Source organism: Stegostoma tigrinum, chromosome 8, assembly GCF_030684315.1.
Source record: "Stegostoma tigrinum isolate sSteTig4 chromosome 8, sSteTig4.hap1, whole genome shotgun sequence".
NCBI lineage: Eukaryota > Metazoa > Chordata > Chondrichthyes > Orectolobiformes > Stegostomatidae > Stegostoma > Stegostoma tigrinum.
The window spans coordinates 62,575,235-62,596,166 of NC_081361.1; the positions used below are offsets into that span (position 1 = coordinate 62,575,235).

General features: G+C 41.3%; 1 protein-coding gene across 6 annotated transcripts in view; it reads right to left on the bottom strand.

The window, feature by feature from the left end:
- faf1 (Fas (TNFRSF6) associated factor 1) overlaps positions 1 to 20,932 on the bottom strand; it is a 394,938-nt gene that overhangs the window by 345,953 nt on the left and 28,053 nt on the right. For 4 of the 6 annotated variants that reach the window (XM_059647930.1, XM_059647931.1, XM_059647929.1 and 1 more), the window contains one exon: positions 15,734 to 15,936. The exons of 1 other annotated variant lie outside the window; for it this stretch is intronic. In XM_059647930.1, the coding sequence (XP_059503913.1) occupies positions 15,734 to 15,936 (203 nt within the window). Of the gene's footprint in view, positions 1 to 15,733; positions 15,937 to 20,932 lie in introns of those variants that run through there. One more of the 6 variants, XM_059647933.1, reaches the window with a different exon arrangement.

The following is a 20,932-nucleotide window of genomic DNA, read 5'->3' on the forward strand; positions in this document are numbered from 1 at the left end:
ACCAGAGAGCAGGGTGGTGCATTCAAGTGGCAGGCAACAGGTACTTCAGGATCTTTTTTTGCGAGCAGTGCGCAGATGTTCTGTGAAGTGGTCACCAAGTCGACGCTTTGTTTCCCCAATGTCGAGACCACATTGTGAGCAGCAAATGCAGTAGACTAGATTATGGGAAGTGCAGGTGAAGTGTTGCTTCACTTGGTTGGTATGTTTGGGCCCTTAGCTAGTAGGGAGGGAGGTGGTAAATGGGCAGGTGTTACACCTTCGTCAGTTACCGGGAAGATGCTGTAGGGCGGTGGGGAGGTGTTGGGAGTGAAGGAAGTGTGGACCACGGTGTCCCGGAGGGAACGGTCCCTGCAGAAGTCAGACAAGGGAGGGGAGGGGAACGTGTCTGGTGTTAGCATCTTGCTGAAGGTGGTGGAAATGGTGTCTGATGATTTAGTTAGGCCACATTTGACTCATTGTGGTTTTGGTTGTCACACAAGGCAAGTAAGTGGAGATTTTGGAGAAGGTGCAAAAGAAGTTTACCAGGATGTTGCCTGGATTGGAGAGTATGAGTTATGAGGAAACGTTGGACAAACTTGGATTGTTTGCACTGGAGCCTTGGAGGCTAAGGGGCAATGCGATACAAGTATATAAAATTATGAAGGATTGGAAAGGGTGAATAGTTAATCTTCATCCCAGAGTGAAAATTTCAAATCCTACGGGGTTAAAGGTGAGAAGGAAATGTTTACAGGAGATGTGCAAGGAAATTTTTTTGTAACATACAGTCTGATAGAAAGAGATGCATTAGGAACATTTAAGGGGCATTTTGACAGGCACACAAATATTCAAGGAACAGGGAAAGATGGATGTGCAGGCAGAAGGGATTAGGTTAGAACAATATTAGCATCGATACAGACATTACAGACGAAGGTCCTATTCCTATGCTGTACTGTTCTATCAATACTGGCTCAGTCAGCAAAAATCACATTGCCAGATTTTTTTTAAAATCCTGTAGGCCTTGCATTTTGAATTAGTAGTAAATATTACCTCACCGAGTCATAGAGTCAGAGTTGTACAACACAGAAAGAGGCCCATCGGTTCAACTCATTCGCACCAACCAGATATCTAAACCAATCTAGTCCCATTTGCCAGCATGTCACCCATAAGTCTCTAAAATTTTCCTACTCACGTACCCATCCAGATACCTTATAAATGTTGTAACTGTACTCACCTCAACTTTCTCTGGAGGCTTGTTCCATTCACGCACCATTCTCTGTGAAAGAGTTGCCCCTCAGATCCCTTTTAAATCTTTCCCCTCTCACCTTAAACCCATGCCCTCCAGTTTTGAACTCCCCTATCCTGGGGAAAAGATCTTGGTTATTTATGCCTATCATGATTTCATAAACCTCTGTAAGGTCACCCCTCGGTCTCCAACACTCCGGGGGGGAAAAAAGCAAATCTATCCAGCCTCTCTTTATAACTCACACCCTGCAGTCTTGGTAACTTCCTTCTAAGTCTATTTTGCACCCTTTGACAATCATAATCTTAGAATCATACACAAAATAAGAAACTGGAGGAGTAAACCACAAAGCCTCTCAAGCCTGCTTCACTTTTCAATATGATCTTCTGCTTGGTACCTCTTTTCCCAACTCATTCCCAAATTCATTATCTGAGAGAGACTCAAAAAAAAAAGTTCGGTTCTAAGCCTAGAATCTACTTTATCTTGAAGATCCACATCTCAAGGAGAGAATTCCAAACATTCACCACCATTTGAGTCAAGAAATTTCTCCACATGCTGGTCCTCAACTCATGCGTAATTTGCCAGTCTTATTCTGAGGCTATGCCTCTGACATCTAGATGGTTTGCTAACTGTTCAGACTCCTGGATCATCATATCTGGGTATCTTCTATCCCATTATTGGAATATGTGGTGACAGAGTACAGTTCTAACCAAACAATGAAGTGTACTGTGATTTTTAAGACATGTGGTCATAATGGGAACAACTACTTGCATTGTAACTGATATTAATGGCACCTTAATTCTAATACTGTTGCGGCAAATATTCACCAGACCTTTTGTACATGGACTGTTCAAAACTACTTAGTTGTTAGCGTAACATAGAGGTTTCCTTTTGATCAAAGTCCCAATGAACATTTCTACTATATAAATTTGGTACAGTGACTTCTTTTTTGAAATGCCATTATGCTATCTTGGTGAGGCTCAATATGCACATTACACGTAACTGCTCTTTCCTTACTTTCATGCCGTACAAATTAACTCAGTATTCAAGGCTGGGACAGATTTTTAAATCTGTAAGGAACTCATCTTATGAAGACAACATAGGCAAGTGGAGAGTGATCTGCCAGAATCTCATTGAATGGCACTACAGACGCAAAAAAAACAGAATGACCTGCTCTGCACTTTACATTTTTTGGTCATACATGCTGGGAAGAAGCTCAAGAGTATAACTTAACAGAACTACCCAAAACGTGCATCAGCACACTGAGTGATACAGTTATCAAGTGTGAAGAAGAAAGATGGCACAATCCAGATATGGCTAAACACAAAACATCTGGATCTCATTCTAAAAAGAGATATCTTGCACTAAATTCCAAAATTATGGAAACAAATTCCAAATTGACAGAAGTTAAATTCTTCTCCAAGCTGGGCACACTTGATGGCCTCAGTTGGTAAAGGTATTCTCAAGAGCCATGATCTTTAAGACACCATTTGCAAGATGTTGCCTCCAAAGTCCATTTTTCAGTCTATCCATCAGTTAATATCTATCCTAACAGTATATGGACAGAATTACGGAAAGCATTCCAAAATTCATGTGTGTTGTCGACTACTTCATAATGGACAAATCAAAAGAACAACACAATGGAAATCTACACTCACTGATTATAGCAACTCATTGCAAAGGATCTAGTCTTCAACAGCAAGAGAAACGATGTGAATGTGGGTTGGATCCACTTTTTCAATGTTATCTATTCAAGTTCAGGATTGTGACCCAAACCAGACAAAAACTGAAGAAATACATACCTATTCCCATAGTTTCCTTGCATCATACATACAAAACATCTGCCAGTGAAGCTTTGATATAAGAGCAGCCCCTGAAGGATAATCTGTATCTATGGCAAGAGGACTATTAACACATATTCAAATCACTTAAATAGACACTGTCAGAAGAGGCAACCAAACAAAATTTTAACTTGTTCCAATATTAGCCTTTTAATGTTACACAATTCAGAGAAATTTCATTCCTGTCTCAACTCTAACTTTCAACTCAACTGGCTCCTCCTAGTTTCTTGTACTTAGTCTGTGAAGACAATTATGATTCCTTTCCAAATCCACTGACATGAACATTGTACAATTCTGATGGCCCAGGATTTTCCAGTTCCAACAACTTGAAGTTATCCAGCCAAACTCTCTTGGCATGAAAACTCAACTAAGCAATTCAGCTGCGGTGACTGGTTCCCTTCAACTCAAAAACTTGATTTGTTTTGCTCAGAGAAACTGTTCTCCCTTCTGAACTGAACACAGATTCTCTTGAACACCTTTTCAAGGTTTCATTGTACTCTAATAGATACTTTTGCATTGAATAGCTATCATCAGTTGAAAATTCCGACATAGATTTACTTATGATACAATTTTCATCTAGTCTCTGAACATTATTCCAAATTTTCAACTGTCAGATAATTGGAAAATATCTCAAACATGTCCACAGCAGACGCAAGTGCACTATTCAGTCTGTTTGGTACACTAAAAGAGATTATATCTGACAAACCGCCGCCTTTACAGGCATTATTCCCAGATGGAGAATGAATTATGCAACTGGCTCATCACACTATTTCAAATCCAACAGTCTCACAATGAACAGCTCACAGCATTAAAGCACAGATCAGGAATTGCAAGGTAGCAAAACAGTATCTCCACAATGCTGTGTTAACCTTAAGAACAATACACAAACATACATTTACCATTACCAGAGGAGATAACGCCCAGAAAACCTTGTCAAGCCAAGACCTACTCAAGTTCTCAGAAATATAAGGCAAACATAGCAAAAAGAGAAGGGAGTGAAGATGATATATTATCACCATGCACGAAACTGCCTTGTCTGCACATAAGACATGAGTGACCAGGTCATACATCCAACCCTTGATGACCTATAGTAATATGTAATGGCCTAAATTCAACAATATCACAAAACTTAATGGAACAACATTGAGGAGAAACAGAAGTCAATTCAAAGAACTGTTCAACAGTATAACATCAAGCACACCAGTTGTGCAAAGAACACAAAGAACAAAGACAGAAGTTTCTGGAAAAGATCAGGAGGTCTGGCAGCATTTCTGGAGAAAAATAAATAAATCTATTTTTTTTCTTCACAGATGCTGCCAGACATGCTGAACATTACCAGCAACTTCTGTCTTTATTCCTCAACATCATCTGCAGTTCGTTCCGTTTTTATACAAAGAAATTTGGAGTGTGACTACTATGCAAACCATCAGGGGTCAACAATAGGTAAGACACCAACAGGGCAAGAAAACACGAGTGATAACTATATCTCGGAGAAATTAACCCATCAGGAAATCCAGGAAGATTGTTAAATTGTTTTAACCTTTGTGTGAATTGTTTTCACAATACTTACAGACAAAAACTTCAATTCTGAATGTATATATTTCACGTTGGGGAAAAGGTGATGTTCTCATATTGCACAAAGAGAGAGTATACTAAACAACTACCAAGTAGGATAGAGAAAATGTGACTAGCATGTGATGATATAGTTTGCATTGTGTAGTGTCAAAGAGTGCAGCTGTGCTTTCCCATGACAGTAGTTGCTGAGTTTCATTAACAAATCTGCTGGCTTGGCAATCCTGTAACAGATCTTCAAATTACCTACGTCCTATTACAACTAGCAGTTGTACTGTGAGATTCATAACGTTTCTGGAAGTAAATAAAACATCAACAACTGGCTACATATGTCTGATAATGTCAGAGTTAGAAGCATGGCAACATTAAACAATGGGAAATCCTTCCGAGTCTTGGTAGTGTCAAGATGTCCACAGTTATCTTCTTAACAGGGGTCCCAGATCAAATAGATATTACAAGTAAACAAGGGTCAGGTTCAAATACCATGATGAGAAAGTTATGTATTTGCCAACAGCCAGAGCAAGAAGCAGAGAAATCATTGGAAAATCGCGAACAGCCCTGATCTGGAGCAGCCAAGCAGAATTTGAGCGGGGGCAATTTGCAAAATTAAACCCCAAGGAATTAAAGTAACCTATTCTGGCTGCTGACGCTACTGGAGGAGATTAGAACTGAAATCCTCAAAGACAACAAGCTCTGGAAAGCTAAGTGCCAAACTAGAAGTTGAGGAGAACTAAACCGAATTCCTCAAATCTGTGCCACACCTCCTTTTGGATCTGGGGGAATAAAGAAATCTCAAGGTACTTTAATGTATAAGGGAACTCCCAGGTGAAATTAAAACCAGGACAGAATGTGGTATTTTCAGATTCTTAGGTTAAATAAAGAATTGAATATTTTTAAGGGAGAGGTTGATGCATCCTTGACAAATAAGTGAGTCACAGGTTATCATGGCTAGGCAGGAACATGAACTTGAAGCCACAATCACATCAGCCATAGTCTGACTGAATAGTGCAGCAGGCTCAAGGGACCAAATGGCCTACTCCTAAATCATATGCTTGGAACAGTACCAACCCAGTAGTAGAACATAGAACATTACAGCACAGTACAGGCCCTTCGGCCCTCAATGTTGTGCCAACCTGCCATACCAATCTAAAGCCCATCTAACCTAGACTATTCCATGTACGTCCATATGCTTTATCTTGAACGTTTCTATTAGATCTCCCCTCAACCTTCTAAACGCTAATGAATACAATCCCAGGATCCTCAGCCATTCATCAAACGTTAGGCATACGATTCCAGGGATCATCCGTGTGAATCTCCGCTGGACATGCTCCAGGGCTAGTATGTCCTTCCTAAGGCGGGGGGCCCAAAATTGGATGCAGTATTCTAAATGGGGCCTAACTAGAGCTTTATAAAGTCTCAGAAGCACATTGCTGCTTTTATATTCCAACCCTCGAGATAAACGACAACATGACATACGCTTTCTTAATTACGGACTCTACCTGCAAGTTAACCTTTAGAGAATCCTGGACCAACACTCCCAGATCCCTTTGTACTTCAGCTTTATGAATTTTCACACCGTTTAAAAAATAGTCCATGCTTGTATTCTTTTTTCCAAAGTGCAAAATTTCACATTTACTCACATTGAATTTCATCAGCCATTTCCTGGACCACTCTCCTAAATTGTCCAAAGCTTTTTGCAGCTTCCCCACCTCCTCAGTACTACCTGCCTCGCCACCTATCTTCGTATCATCGGCAAACTTCGCCAGAATGTCCCCAATCCCTTCATCCAGATCATTAATATATAAGGTGAACAGCTGTGGCCCCAACACCGAACCCTGCGGGACAATACTTGTCGCCGGTTGCCATTCCAAAAAAGAGCCTTTTATCCCAACTCTCTGCCTTCTGTCAGACAGCCAATCCTCAATCCATGCCAGGAGCTCACCTCGAACACCATGGGCCCTCACCTTACTCAGCAGCCTCCCGTGAGGCACTGTATCAAAGGCCTTTTGGAAGTCTAGATAGATAACATCCACTGGGTTTGCTTGGTGTAACATACTTGTTACCTCTTCAAAGAATTCTAACAGGTTTGTCAGGCACGACCTCCCCTTATTAAATTCATGCTGACTTGTTCTAATCTGACCCTGCACTTGCAGGAATTTAGAAATCTCATCCTTTATGATGGATTCTAGAATTTTACAACAACTGAGGTTAGGCTATTCAGCCTATAATTTTCCATCTTTTGTCTTTATCCTTTCTTAAACAAGGGGATTACAACAGCGATTTTCCAATCATTTGGCACTTTCCCTGACTCCAGAGAATTTTGAAAGATCACAACCAACGCCTCCGCTATTTCCTCAGCCACCTCCCTCAGAACTCAAGGATGTAGCTCATCAGGGTCAGGAGATTTATCAATTTTTAGACCTTTTAGCTGTTGGAGGACGTTCTCTTTTGCAATGCCTACTGTACTCAACTCTGCCCCCGAACTCTCCTTAATTGTTGGGATGCGCCTCATGTCTCCTACTGTGAAGACTGATGCAAAGTACTTATTAAGGTCTTCAGCTATTTCCTTATCTCCCATCACCAGCCTTCCAGCAACAATTTGGAGCGGCCCAATATCTACTTTTACCTTTCGTTATTTCTTATGTATTGAACGAAACTTTTACTATCATTTTTAATATTACTGCCTAGCCTACCTTCATGTTCGACGCTCTCCTTCCTTATTTCTCTCTTGGTTATCCTCTGTTGGTTTTTGTAGCCTTCCCAATCTTCTGATTTCCCAGTGCCCTTGGCCACTTTATAGGCTGCCTCTTTTTCTTTGATACATTTCCTGACGTCCTTTGTCAGCCATGGCTGTCTCAACATCATAATTATTCAAGATGATTTGTGCTGTATTCATCCTGTGGTCTGAGCAGGCAATACACTTGGCCATGGAGAAGGGGATGGCTCAGAGTGTCATGCTTTACAACTTCTGTCCTTTGCTGTCAGTGAGTTTCTCCTCCCCCATCTGCAATTACTGAGGCAAATCTAGTCAGATGTAACTCCTGCTCGGGCTAAAATACTCCACCCTAAAACATGTATACTCCTTTTGGCACCAGGTCTTGATTTATTTGGTCTGGGTGGAGTTGTCTGAGGATTCAGAAAGTGTTCAGGGACAAGCTGTGACTGTAAGTGAGGCAGGTAGGGGGATTCAGAGTTCAGGAGTGCAGGAGCCTCAGCCCTTGACCTTGACCAACAGGTATGAGATTCTTGCTCCCTGTACGGTTGAGGAAAAGGACTGTGGACAGGATGAGCCAGCTGACCATGGCACCGTGGCACAGAAGGTCATTCAAGAGGGGGGAGCAAAAAGACAGGTCGTTGTTACAGGGGATTCTATAATTAGAGGGACAGATAGTATCCTATGCAAGCCGGATCGGGAGTCCCGCATGATGTGTTGCCTGCCCGGTGTCACGGTGTGGGACATCTCCGACCGGGTTGAAAGGATATTGGAGCAGGAGGGGGAGTATCCAGTTGTTGTGGTCCACGTTGGGACTAACAACATAGGCAAAGCTAGGTTAGAGGACCTGTTCGGGGATTATGAAGCACTAGGAAAGAAATTGAAGTACAGGTCCTCAAGGGTCATAATCTCCGGATTATTGCCCGAGCCATGTGCCAATTGGCAGAGGGAAAAGAAAGTTAGGGAAGTAAATACGTGGCTAAGGGATTGGTGTGGGAAAGAGGGATTCCATTTCATTGGGCATTGGCATCAGTTTTGGAACTGGGGGGGGATCTGTATCATTGGGACGGTCTCCACCTGAACCGATCTGGAACCAGTGTTCTAGTGTAAAGGATAAATAGGGTTGTCAGTAGGACTTTAAACTAGTGAGTGGGGGGCGGGGAGTGAAAGAGACAGGGAGTATGGAGTTAAAGGGAAAGATAAGCAACAGGATAGCATACGTACAGGTGGATTTAAGCTCGAGGCAGACTAGGAATACAGCAAAAAGGAAGGATAACTTAAGACATCTTGGGATTTCCAACCTCTCTAATAATGATAAGAAAGCTAGCATTAAGACACTTTATCTAAATGCTCATAGTATTCGCAACAAAGTAGATGAATTAACAGCACAAATCCTCTTGAATGATTATGATGTGGTAGGCATCACAGAGACATGGTTGCAGGGAGCTCAGGACTGGCAGTTAAACTTCCAAGGATTCACAACATATCGAAAAGACGGAGGTGGGCAGAGCAGGTGGGGTTGCCTTGTTAGTTAAGAATGGAATTAAATCTACGGCACTGAATGACATAGGGTCAGAAGATGTGGAGTCGAGGAACCACAAAGGCAAAAAACTATAATGGGAGTTATGTACAGACCTCCGAAGTGATCAGGACCAAGGGCGCAAGATGCACCGAGAAATAGATAGGGCATGTCAGAAAGGCAAGGTCATGGTGATCATGGGGGACTTCAATATGCAGGTGGACTGGGTGAATAATGTTTCTGGTGGATCCAAAGAAAGCGAATTCATGCAATGTTTGCAGGATGGCTTTTTGGAATAGCTTATGATGGAGCCCACATGGGAGCAGGCTATTCTGGACTTAGTGCTATGTAATGAGCCAGACTTTATAAAAGACCTTACAGTAAGGGAACACTTAGGAGGCAGCGATGATAATATGGTAGAGTTCAGTCTGCAGTTTCAAAGAGAGAAGGCAAAATCGGATGTAATGGTGTTACAGTTAAATAAAGGTAATTACAGAGGCATGAGAAAGGAATTGACGAAAATCGACTGGAAGCAGAGCCTAGCGGGGAGGACAGCAGACCAACAATGGCAGGAGTTTCTGGGTGTAATTGAGGACACAGTACAGAGGTTCATCCCAAAGAAAAGAAAGATTATCCGGGGTGGGATTAGACAGCCATGGCTGACAAACGAAGTCAGGAAATACACCAAAGAAAAAGAGACAGCCTATAAAAGTGGCCAAGAGCACTGGAAAAATCAGAAGATTGGGAAGGCTACAAAAACAGAGGATAACAAAGAGAGCAATAAGGAGGGAGTAGACCATATATGAAGGTAGCTAGCTAGTAATATTAGAAATGATAGTAAAAGCTTCTTTCAATACACAAGAAACAAACAAGAGGCAAAAGTAGATATTGGGCCGCTCCAAATTGATGCTAGAAGGCTAGTGATGGGAGATAAGGAAATAGCTGAAGAACTTAATAAGTACTTTGCGTCAGTCTTCACAGTGGAAGACATGAGTAGTGCGCCAACAATTAGGGAGAGCCAGGGGCAGAGTTGAGTACGGTAGACATTACAAAAGAGAAAGTGCTAGAAAAGCTGAAGGGTCTAAAAATTGATAAATTTCCTGGACCCGATGGGCTACATCCTAGAGTTCTGAGGCAGGTGGCTGAGGAAATAGCGGAGGCTTTGGTCATGATCTGTCAAAAGTCACTGGAGTCAGGGAAAGTCCCAGATGATTGGAAAATTGCTGTTGTAACTCCCTTGTTTAAGAAAGGATCAAGGCAAAAGATGGAAAATTATAGGCCGACTAGCCTAACCTCGGTAGTTGGTAAAATTCTAGAATCCATCATAAAGGATGAGATTTCTAAATTCCTGGAAGTGCAGGGTCAGATTAAAACAAGTCAGCATGGATTTAGTAAGGGGAGGTCATGCCTGACAAACCTGTTTGAATTCTTTGAAGAGGTAACAAGTATGTTAGACCAGGGAAACCCAGTAGAGGTTACCTATCTAGACTTCCAAAAGGCCTTTGATACAGTACCTCACGGGAGGCTGCTGAATAAGGTGAGGGCCCATGGTGTTCGAGGTGAGCTACTGGCTTGGATTGAGGATTGGCTGTCTGACAGAAGGCAGAGAGTTGGGATAAAAGGCTTTTTCGGAATGGCAACCGGCGACAAGTATTGTCCCGCAGGGTTCGGTGTTGGGGCCACAGCTGTTCACCTTATATATTAAATGATCTGGATGAAGGGACTGGGGACATTCTGGCGAAGTTTGCCGATGATACGAAGATAGGTGGCGAGGCAGGTAGTACTGAGGAGGTGGGGAAGCTGCACAAAGATTTAGACAGTTTAGGAGAGTGGTCCAGGAAATGGCTGATGAAATTCAATGTGAGTAAATGTGAGATTTTGCACTTTGGAAAAAAAGAATACAAGCATGGACTATTTTCTAAACGGTGAGAAAATTCATAAAGCTGAAGTACAAAGGGCTCTGGGAGTGTTGGTCCAGGATTCTCTAAAGGTTAACTTGTAGGTAGAGTCCGTAATTAAGAAAGCGAATGTAATGTTGTCGTTTATCTCAAGAAGGTTGGAATATAAAAGCAGCAAAGTGCTTCTGAGGCTTTATAAGGCTCCAGTTAGGCCCCATTTAGAATACTGCATCCAATTTTGGGCCCCACAGCTCAGGAAGAACATACTAGCCCTGGAGCGTGTCCAGCGGAGATTCACACAGATGATCCCTGGAATGGTACGTTTAACGTATGATGAACGGCTCAGGGTCCTGGGATTGTACTCATTACAGTTTAGAAGGTTGGGGGGAGATCTAATAGAAACTTTTAAGATAATGTATGGTTTAGAAGGGGTGGACACTAGAAAGTTGTCTCCGTTAGATAGGGAGACTAGGGCCCGTGGGCACAGCCTTAAAATTAGAGGGGGTAAATTTAAAACTGAAATGAGACAACATTTCTTCAGCCAGAGAGTGGTGGGCTTGTGGAATTCATTGCCGCAGAGTGCAGTGGAGGCCGTGACGTTGGATGCCTTCAAGGCAGAGATCGACAAATTCTTGGTCTCAAAAGGAATCAAGGGCTACGGGGAGAGTGCAGGGAAGTGGTGATGAAATGCCCATCAGCCATGATTTAAATGGCGGAGTGGACCTGATGGGCCGAATGGCCTTACTTCCACTCCTATATCTTATGGTCTTATGGACGACTTTATTGTGCTCCACGAGGGCGCAATCTACCAGGAACTCTGGACGGTGGATGCATTGTGGTGCCACCTCTGCCGGGAGGTGGAGCCATATAAAGAAGAACTGCCCCACTCTGAAGGCTACCCAGTCTGCACCCGCCCATCATCACCTAACATTGAAGGTGTGGGACAGGACATAACACAACCAAATTTCCCCTCCCTTGCCACTCACCCTGCTTTCCCTCAGGGGCAGGTGGGAGGGCACTTATGTTCCATGAGCAGTGGGGTAGGCAAGGGAGCAGAAGCCATCATGGCAACCATGGTTACAATGGCCACTGGAAAGATGCGTTGCACCTTGCAGGAGTAGGAGAACGCCACCACTCGGGTAAGACATAGTTCCTCCCCCGGGGTGAACCCACAGCATCTCCTGTGTGTCCCATGCCATGGCCTGACCAATCCAGAGACCCGGGCTTTGCGGCAGGTCCTCTCATTGCTGTGGCTTACATGGGTCATGGTGTGGGCACTGAAAATCCCATTGGGTCATCGGGCTGTGTACAGGAGGTAGGTGTTTTTCCACAGTCCTCCCTCCAATGCTGTTTTCCCTGGCACTTTGGCCCTGGAGGGGGACCTTATCCCCAAAGAGTCGAGTGTCCTGGTGTTGGGAGATGAGCGGGGCTCCAAGTCTCCACCATCAGATGACCCATACCTCAAATAGACCTTAAGTGCACAGAGGACATTCCTGTCAGTGACCCAGGGATGTTATCACTAATGGATTGGAACCAGCTGGTGGCACCAGGCCAGCTCCTTCTCTGACAGTGGGAAGGGGCTGGTGGCTGGGGACTGCAGCCCGGAAGAGGGCTTGAACTTGGTGGCGGGTGTTGGGGATGACACTGTGACTGCCTTCAGCAAGGTTTTAGACCACTTTCTGCAATTCTTATGCAGTAAAAGTTCATTTTTAATAAAGTAAGATCAAGGGGTAATTTCTTTCAGTTCGTAAGAGACTATGAGATTCTTGCCCCAAGTTGAAAGATTTCCTTACGATTATAACTATACAGTAATATCAAAACTTAAGTTACTATATCAAACTAGTGGTATGACAAACCAAAAGGACAAGTCCACGACACTGCATAATGAGAGGGGGGGGGGAAGAGAGAAAAAAGAAAGAAAGAGAAAAAAGAAAGAAAGAGAAAAAAGAAAGAAAGAGAAAAAAGAAAGAAAGAGAAAAAAGAAAGAAAGAGAAAAAAGAAAGAAAGAAAGAGAAAAAAGAAAGAAAGAGAAAAAAGAAAGAAAGAGAGATCAGAGATGGAACTCAGAGACAAACACGAACGTGCATTTGTTGGGTAAAATTGAAAACATACCCCAAAATAAATGCACATTTAAATCAATGGTATACAATGACAGGAGTAGATAGGGCATCCAATTCAAATACCCTGACACTATTTACTGGTCTTATGATAGAAGACTGATACACAACAGAACGATACCCCTAAACAAATTAGCATCTGCTTTTAACTTATGATGACAATGCTTGTAGCACACAAAACAACCATGGGATGATACCTCATTCTACATATCAAACACCAAGTCAAGTAACAAACAGGAAATATGGGGAAAAGAAATTATCATTAGCACTTTAGGTCGACTGTGACAATAATATGGCCCAAGACGATCCAAAGTGGAGAAGAACCATCTGGGAAGATGTCGAGAACCTTGTGACTTGCCTTTGGGAATAAACGGAAGCCAGGCGAAAACAGCCAAAGGAGCACACTGCCACACCAATGCCCCAATCACCTCTTCCCATGACCACCACGTGTCCCAGATCTAAGAGCCTGCAGTATCCACAGTGGTCCTCACAGCCACCAATTGTCTCATCCTTGCCTGCAAGGAACCGCCAATGATGATGGCTATAAAAGGTGTATTCTTTCCTTTTGTTTTGAAGGTTGAGACAAAGGTGAGAGCTGTCTGATTCAAGCCAATAAAGTAACCAGTTTGTGAGGCGTTGGATTTTCTCTTAAAACAAGTTGGAACAAAAGAAACACTCTGAATGAGTAGGGTCAAGATCCCATAGAACCAGGATATTTAGTTAACTTTCAATAATTGCAGGGATTGCAAAAGCTGCTACATCACTCTCTCTTTGTTACAAATAAAAGCTTGGGTTGTCTTCCTGCTGCTAGAATTGATTATCTCACATGCAATGTTACTGAATTTGCCTTTGCCATGGGTGTACTTATGGAATGCAACTGTTTTGGAACAGTTGCTATTTAGTAGGTAAATAATCTATTATTCTGTTATCTTTTCCAAACTGAGTTTGGTTATTCCAATTCTTCTTTCGTTTGTTTGTATTTTAATCATACTGTATGAATAAAGTGTGTTTTGCTTCAAGCCTGGTATTTTGACCAATCAAATACACCCAGAACACAAGACCTAGCACTTGCTTTTAAAATAAGAAAATGTTAGGGTCTCGGCTATCTCCTTCATATGATTTGAGGAAATCTAAGCTGGCCCATAACACAATGAATTCTTGACAGTTCTACCAAGTCAGTTTTTATTTCAGATTGCCAGTGTCACCAAGATTTTGCTTTTGGATTTAGTAACAAAGGTGGAAGTACATTAAGTGCAGTACAAAGTAGTATATAATTCAGTGTGGAGCTGAAGGAACACAGCAGACCAGGCAGCATCAGAGGAGCAGGAAGGCTCACCTGTCGGGTCAGGACCCTTCTTCAGAAAAAATGGCCAGGACAGCTGTGTTCCTCCATGTCCACATTGTGTTATCTCAGACTCCAACATCAGCAGTTCTTATTATCTCTGAGTATACAATTTATATTTCTTCCTGTTATGCAGTTTTGTGTCGTTAGTTTTATGAGACGAGGTCTAGGGTTAAGACCATGGCCATGTATACATGGTATTGTTTCTCTACAATAGTAGCCTCTCTTCCATATTTGTCATCACACGGTAGCTCAAAGTAGGTAACTGCCTTCCCTCAATAGAGTACAGTGTTCTAACCTTCGGTAATGATTCAAAATGTTACTGGATTTACCTATATTGTATCACAAGGATCATAGAATGGTAACAGCATAGAAGGAGGATGTCAGATGGCCGAGTCTGCGCCAGTTCTCTGCAAGAACAATTTAGCCAGTTGGGGGAGGCAACGGCCCAGGTGGTACTATCGCTGGACTGTTAACCCAGGGACCCAGGTAATGTGCTGGGGGCCTGTGTTCAAATCCTGCCACGGCAGATGGTTGAATTCAATAATTTGAATTCAATAAATATGTGGAATTAAAGAGTTTAATGATGACCATGTATCGATTGTTGGGAAAAACCTGTCTGGTTCACTAATGCATTTTAGGGGAGGAAACCCCTTACCCGGTCTGGCCAAGATGCGACTCCAGCCCCACAGCAATGTGGTTGACTCTTAACTGCCCTCTTGGCAATTAGGGATGGGCAATAAATGCTGCCTGGCCAGTGATGCCCTTATCCCATGAATGAATAAAGAAAAAGCAGCCCCATGTCTCCACCCTATTCAAGTAGATCTATAAACCATTTCTTTTTGCTGCTTATTTAATTCACTTTTGAAAGCCACAACTGAATCTGCAACAATCTTCTCTGGTAATTAAAGTCATTTCCAGTGTGCTGACCAAATTATATAAACAAGGATTCAACTTGTTACGAATTGTAAAAGCTCATTTTTACAGAAAATTGGCCATGTCATTCTATTGACATTTGATTTAACTAATTGGCCTCTTATTTTAAGGCTGCGCTGAAAATCTGATCAGTTTAAGTGAGAGCTATGCTTTCAAGAGCAACATTCTTCACTTACTTGAAAACACAAAGGCTCAACAACAAAACTACCAGGAACAAATACAAAATTTTCTGTATTTCTAATGAAACTGAGCTGATGTATTCAGCACATATATCCCAGCATTAAAACAGATGCAGGTCTGCTCAATGCTGAAAACATGCTCAAGTCTTTCTTATACAGTCCTGAAGGATCAACATTATCTTGGGCCAAGAAGGTACTGAACGACCCGAACACAAGTATTTAGTTATGTTCAGTGCAAGGGTTCAAATATTGCTGGTGTACAAAGATGATCTTTTGGGAATAAATATCAGAGTAAGTGGTACAAGAAGCTGGGAGGTGGCTGGAAAATACACAAAACCTCTTGGTCAGTTTAACCACACCTATGTTGTTTCAAGAAGAATACTTTTAAAAATCTTACCAACTGTGTTCGTGTCTTCAACTACTACTTCCACATTTCTGTCACGGTATTCTACTCTGAAGTTTAACATTCTTGGTTGCCTTTCTACAACTGGTCTAGATGGTACTATTGGGCAGAAAGCTGATGAAGTTGAAGAGGAGGAAGAAGGTTGGCTGGTAGGACCGTAAACTGGCTCCTGCGATGTTTCACCGCTAACAAATTCACTGAAAACAAAGTGAAAGGAATTTCAAAAATAACCTTTAAAAAAAAACAGGTTAAGATTTATGCAGCACAGAAGAACAGCGATGAGAAACTATTTTAATTCATCACATGTTACTTTCAATTGTAGGTAGCTGCTATCTAACAGGTTGTCTCCATGTTTCACATTGTAGATTTTTTCATTCTAATACATATTTTTCACTCAAGTTGCTTTTAGGTAGCCATAGCAAAACTGGTGATTCACCGACATATTAAGGGAGCCAAGGAGGATTTTGATCCAAATTTCTGATTACAAGTTTAAAGACATGATTTTTGCTCTGTTTTTAGAATTATCTTTTATAATTCATAAAATACAACAGGACCCATTTATGAACATATACAGCATTAAATAAAGAAACCTAAATTCAGAACACTTTAGTCATAATAAACACCCAAGGACACAAGGACTTGTGCATTTCAAAACAAATTTCAAGTTATGAAAATATATTCATTTTGTTACCATATGATTTACTTACATTGTAAATATTATTTACACAAGTTAGCAAGCACAAACATAGCAGCTCAAAATGGAGTATAGTTCAAGGTAGAGTGCAAGCTGGAGAATCCGAAATGTGAGGGAATTTTAAATGTTGTAAAGTTTGCATTTAGCTACAATCTATCAGTCTTAATGAAAGATGAACAAACTCCCTGCAGGCACTATAAGGAGAGCACACTTATTATAACTGGCATCTACAGAACCAGGAGTATACTGGTTGACCAATGGGTCCACATAATGAACTTGAAAACACACACTAAGTAATAAAAACAATACAGGAGCATACACATCACTTTTATACTTGGTTTACAGCATAAATCACAAGAACTAATAACGTAACTTACCAGCAGACAGCCCTCTCATTCACACGCTCAAGTGACTACTCAGACATCACGGACAGCATGCTATTATAACAAACTTGCAGTATTTGAGGTATAAAATACATGAGTGCCGATTCAAACAAAATTTGCTAATTCATACAGGCTTCTCCGGCCAGCAGTGCTTGACTCATCTCTATGGGATATCAATGAGTATAAAAACAAGTACTCTCACTGAACAAAACAGGCAAGGATAAAAATAGCATCCCAAGACAGAGTGTAAGCTTGGGAAACTGATGAGTGAGGGAATTCAATGCAATGGCAGAAAAGATGCTGTTCTGTACAGGTGCAGAAAAGAAGGGTTGGCCTGAGAGAAGGTGCTGGAAGGCTGCAGCAGGGCACGGGAACTTAATGGCAAACAAATCAACAGATAGATGAGATTGGTGACCTTTACGTTTTCTTACCTCTCTAGAACCACAGTAGTTTAACCTGGTACTAAGGAAATATGGTATAAAAATCAATGTTGTGTAACCAGGGAAATCGCTTGATATAACTACATCTGATCAAGGACAGGTGATGTGTCGCAGCTGTAGCCCATGGACATTGGTGGACAATTGTGTGATCCACAGCAACCACAAATACACGGTCTACAGCTTGAGGAACTTTAGCCCAGAGATTATTAACTAGGTTCAGACCAAATACTGAAACGCATCAAGGAAAAATAATAGTTATCTAAAGACTTTCTTCCAGGAAGCAATCGCACCCCAAGGCAAGGTACGTCGTATGAAGTCCATGGTAAGGGACAGGTGGGTACGACTACAGGTGAGATAGTATGGGGATCCACAAAGTAGCACTGGAGGGACCCCAGTCCTTGCAACTGTCTGACACAGAGAAAAGGTTCCTGCAGCTTCTGTTGACAAAGAGCTGCAGTAAAGATGAACAAACTGACCCCAGCATCACAGTGCAGGGAGTAATTCAAGTGACAGGAGTAAAGAGAAAAGCAGTTGCAGCAGGGGAAAACTATATGTAGTAGGATAGATACATTCTCTGCAACTGTGAACACAAGTCTTATTCTGACCTGCAAGTAGCAAGGTAGAGAATATCTCCTCAGAGCTGGAATTGAACCTGCAGTGGGAGGGGAAGAAGCTGGGTCACATGATCCACTGAGCAGGGAAGAATTTAGAAAGACATTCTGCTAAGATTGAGGGAAATTGACAGGGTGAATGGAAAGCAATTGTTTCTCTTAGTCAAAAGTTCAATAACAAAGGGGCATAATTCTACAGTTAAAGGCAGGAGATTTCAAGGGGATTTGAGGAAAAGCTTCCGAGGGTCTTAAAATAAGTGACTGCAGAGATAGTGGAATCATTGGGCGCAAAATTTGAAATGCCCAATATTCTGGAAATATCCCACTGCACAAAAGAAAGGCAAATTGCACAACACTGTTCAAGTACATGGAGACTGCACAGCAGGAAATTATAAGCCATTGAGCCCAACATCTGCCAGAATCCACTCTTTATAGTAATCGTAGGAGGACATTTGGCAAATCATATTACCGTCAGGCAATGTCATCATGGTTTTAAGAAAGATAAATCATGTTGGGTAAATTTATGAGCATCCTTTGACAATCTAAGATGCAAGGGTTTGATAAGCTAGGCCTTACTAGATTTTACGTATTTGGATTTACAAAAGATATCTGATGGCATGTCACATAAAAGGCTATGACATAATGGTTTACAGTGCTGGGCCTGATAGATTGCATAACGGAGTGGCTAGCTAATCGGGACAGAGTTGCAATGAATACATCATTTTTAAGATGGAAAGTAATTATCGGTGTAGTGCCAGATGGATCAGTGCTAGGGTCTTATATGTTTACAACATATAAATGACTTGAACAAAGGAACTTAATTCATTAGGGACATATTTGCTAATGAGAAGATAGAAAGGCACATGAGTTGTGGGAAGGGTGAAAGAGTCTGCAAAGGGATAGAAATAGGTGGTGAGCTGTCAAAAATTTGCCAGGTTACATAGAATATGTCACAGTCAAAGGAACGAGTTTAAATTTGAGTGAAGTCTGGTAGTAAACAGTCAATCAGCATTACCTGTTGCATTTGCCATGGCAAAGCCTCTATTCATCAGATTACACATGCCAACCAATCAGTACTCTCATCAGTTTTCCCCTTTAGTTGGTTTTCTAGTAAAATGTCCTGATCAGTGCAAGACGAGAAGCTTCAACAAACTGTTTTTTTTAACAATACTCAAGTTCCGTACTACCAAACAACTGTGAATGTTAAGTTTATCTTTGAAGATTGTGACAATTTACAATACTAGAACATCTCAAATAAATACTCTCTTCTGAACAGTCATATTCAAACGGACATGGAAATGTTTTCTCTCTCCACTGATGCTACTCCACTTGAGTAATTCCAGCACTTCAGGTTTTTATTTCAGATAGCAAACATCCATTTGCTTTTATTTTAGTGTTCTCCTCTTAAGCTATTCAGATTATGAACATGTCTATACTTCAGCATCTGGCAAAAATTAATGTTACTTTATTTTAAAAGTTAATTTTTAATTTATATTTAGTAGCAAAAAAGAAACAAAACATTTATAATTGCCCAAAGTTCCCATTAATTCTGGTGAGCTTGTTTTGTAATGGCAAGTGAAAGTAGATGAGAGAGAACTGGTAGTTGTTCTGAAAAATTGAGAGAACCATTGTGTAAGAAGATCAAGTTATTTTTCTTGTACTGTACATACAATGTGCAACATAACTCATTGAACACCGTAAGTAATTCACAGCAATGTTGTATAAAGATTGAAAAAAAAGCTACTTTGAATCTTAAAAACGCAGTTAAATATCTACTTCATACTATATATGGTTGGTTTTGTATGAAAGTCAACACCCCAACATTTGATCAAAAACTCAACTTTATCTGTTTTCCACCCACTCACTTGTAAAGCGTTTTATCAGTTAAAATAATATCAAACTTGTAAACCGATTCATTAGAAGACATCTATACAGCTCCTTGTGTCTCTGCACATGAACATGTGCTGTCAAGGCTATCATCGTCAAATATGGCAACATGGTAAAAGAAGGAACAGGAAATAAAAAGCCAATTTCAAAATTAGTCATCAAGATTTCACAGCAAATAGCTACAGAATATTGGACAAGCACTATAGAGGCTAGAGGAATCTCTTTACACAACTTAGGCAGAAGCCCAAGATTAGATGTACAAATCAAGGAATGTCTACCCTGTGGCCACAGCTGGGATATGAAACTGTTGGACTATTACGTGGTGTCATGCGATAGCTGATGATGTTATCAAATGACGCAATAGTCTCAGGCATTTACAAATAGCCCTCTTGTTCAAATTATAGTTTCGTTCGGCTTCGAGTGAAGTCTCAACCAGTTTCCACCCGCCATCACTCTCCCCCCAGCTGTTCTTGCTCATACATTGAATGGTTTCTTTAACTTCACTCTCCTTCTCCATTCGTGAAGGTTACTGATATGGTTTGTGTCTCCTTTTCTGCCAGATATGTGGAACATTCCTGTTTCCCGTCATACATCAGTTCCCACCTGCATCTCTTTTACCAGTACATTGATCACTTGAATAATTGTTGTTTCTGTTCTTGTTCTGAACTGTAAAATGTCAACAACTTTCCAAACTCTATCACAAGCTCACTTGATACTCTGTGCTGAGGAAGGGTCAATGGAACCAAAACATGAACTGTGATTTCTCTCCACAGATGCTGCCATACCTGCTGAGGTTTCCCAACAACTTCTATTTTTGTCTCACCTAGTGATCGTCTATCTCTGATTCTTCACTTCTTCAAATTCTTGTCTCCATTTCTTGGGACAGGTTACCAATTAAATTTCATGATCAACACATTGACTTCCATTGCTACATCAACTATATTTCCTCACATAATGCATCCTCCAAGGACTCCCTTCCATTCTGTCAACCTCTCTGGTTGTTAAATGTTTCATCATCAGAAAATTGTATGTCAGTGCTTCAGGTTAGGTCTTCCTTTCTGTCTGTGATAGTCTAAATGCTTTTGCGACAAAAATAAACTTATACCTTGTGTTGGGGTGAGGATCACTTTAAGAATTACATTTTTCTGGACTACAATTTCTGGTAAGAAATTGGGATT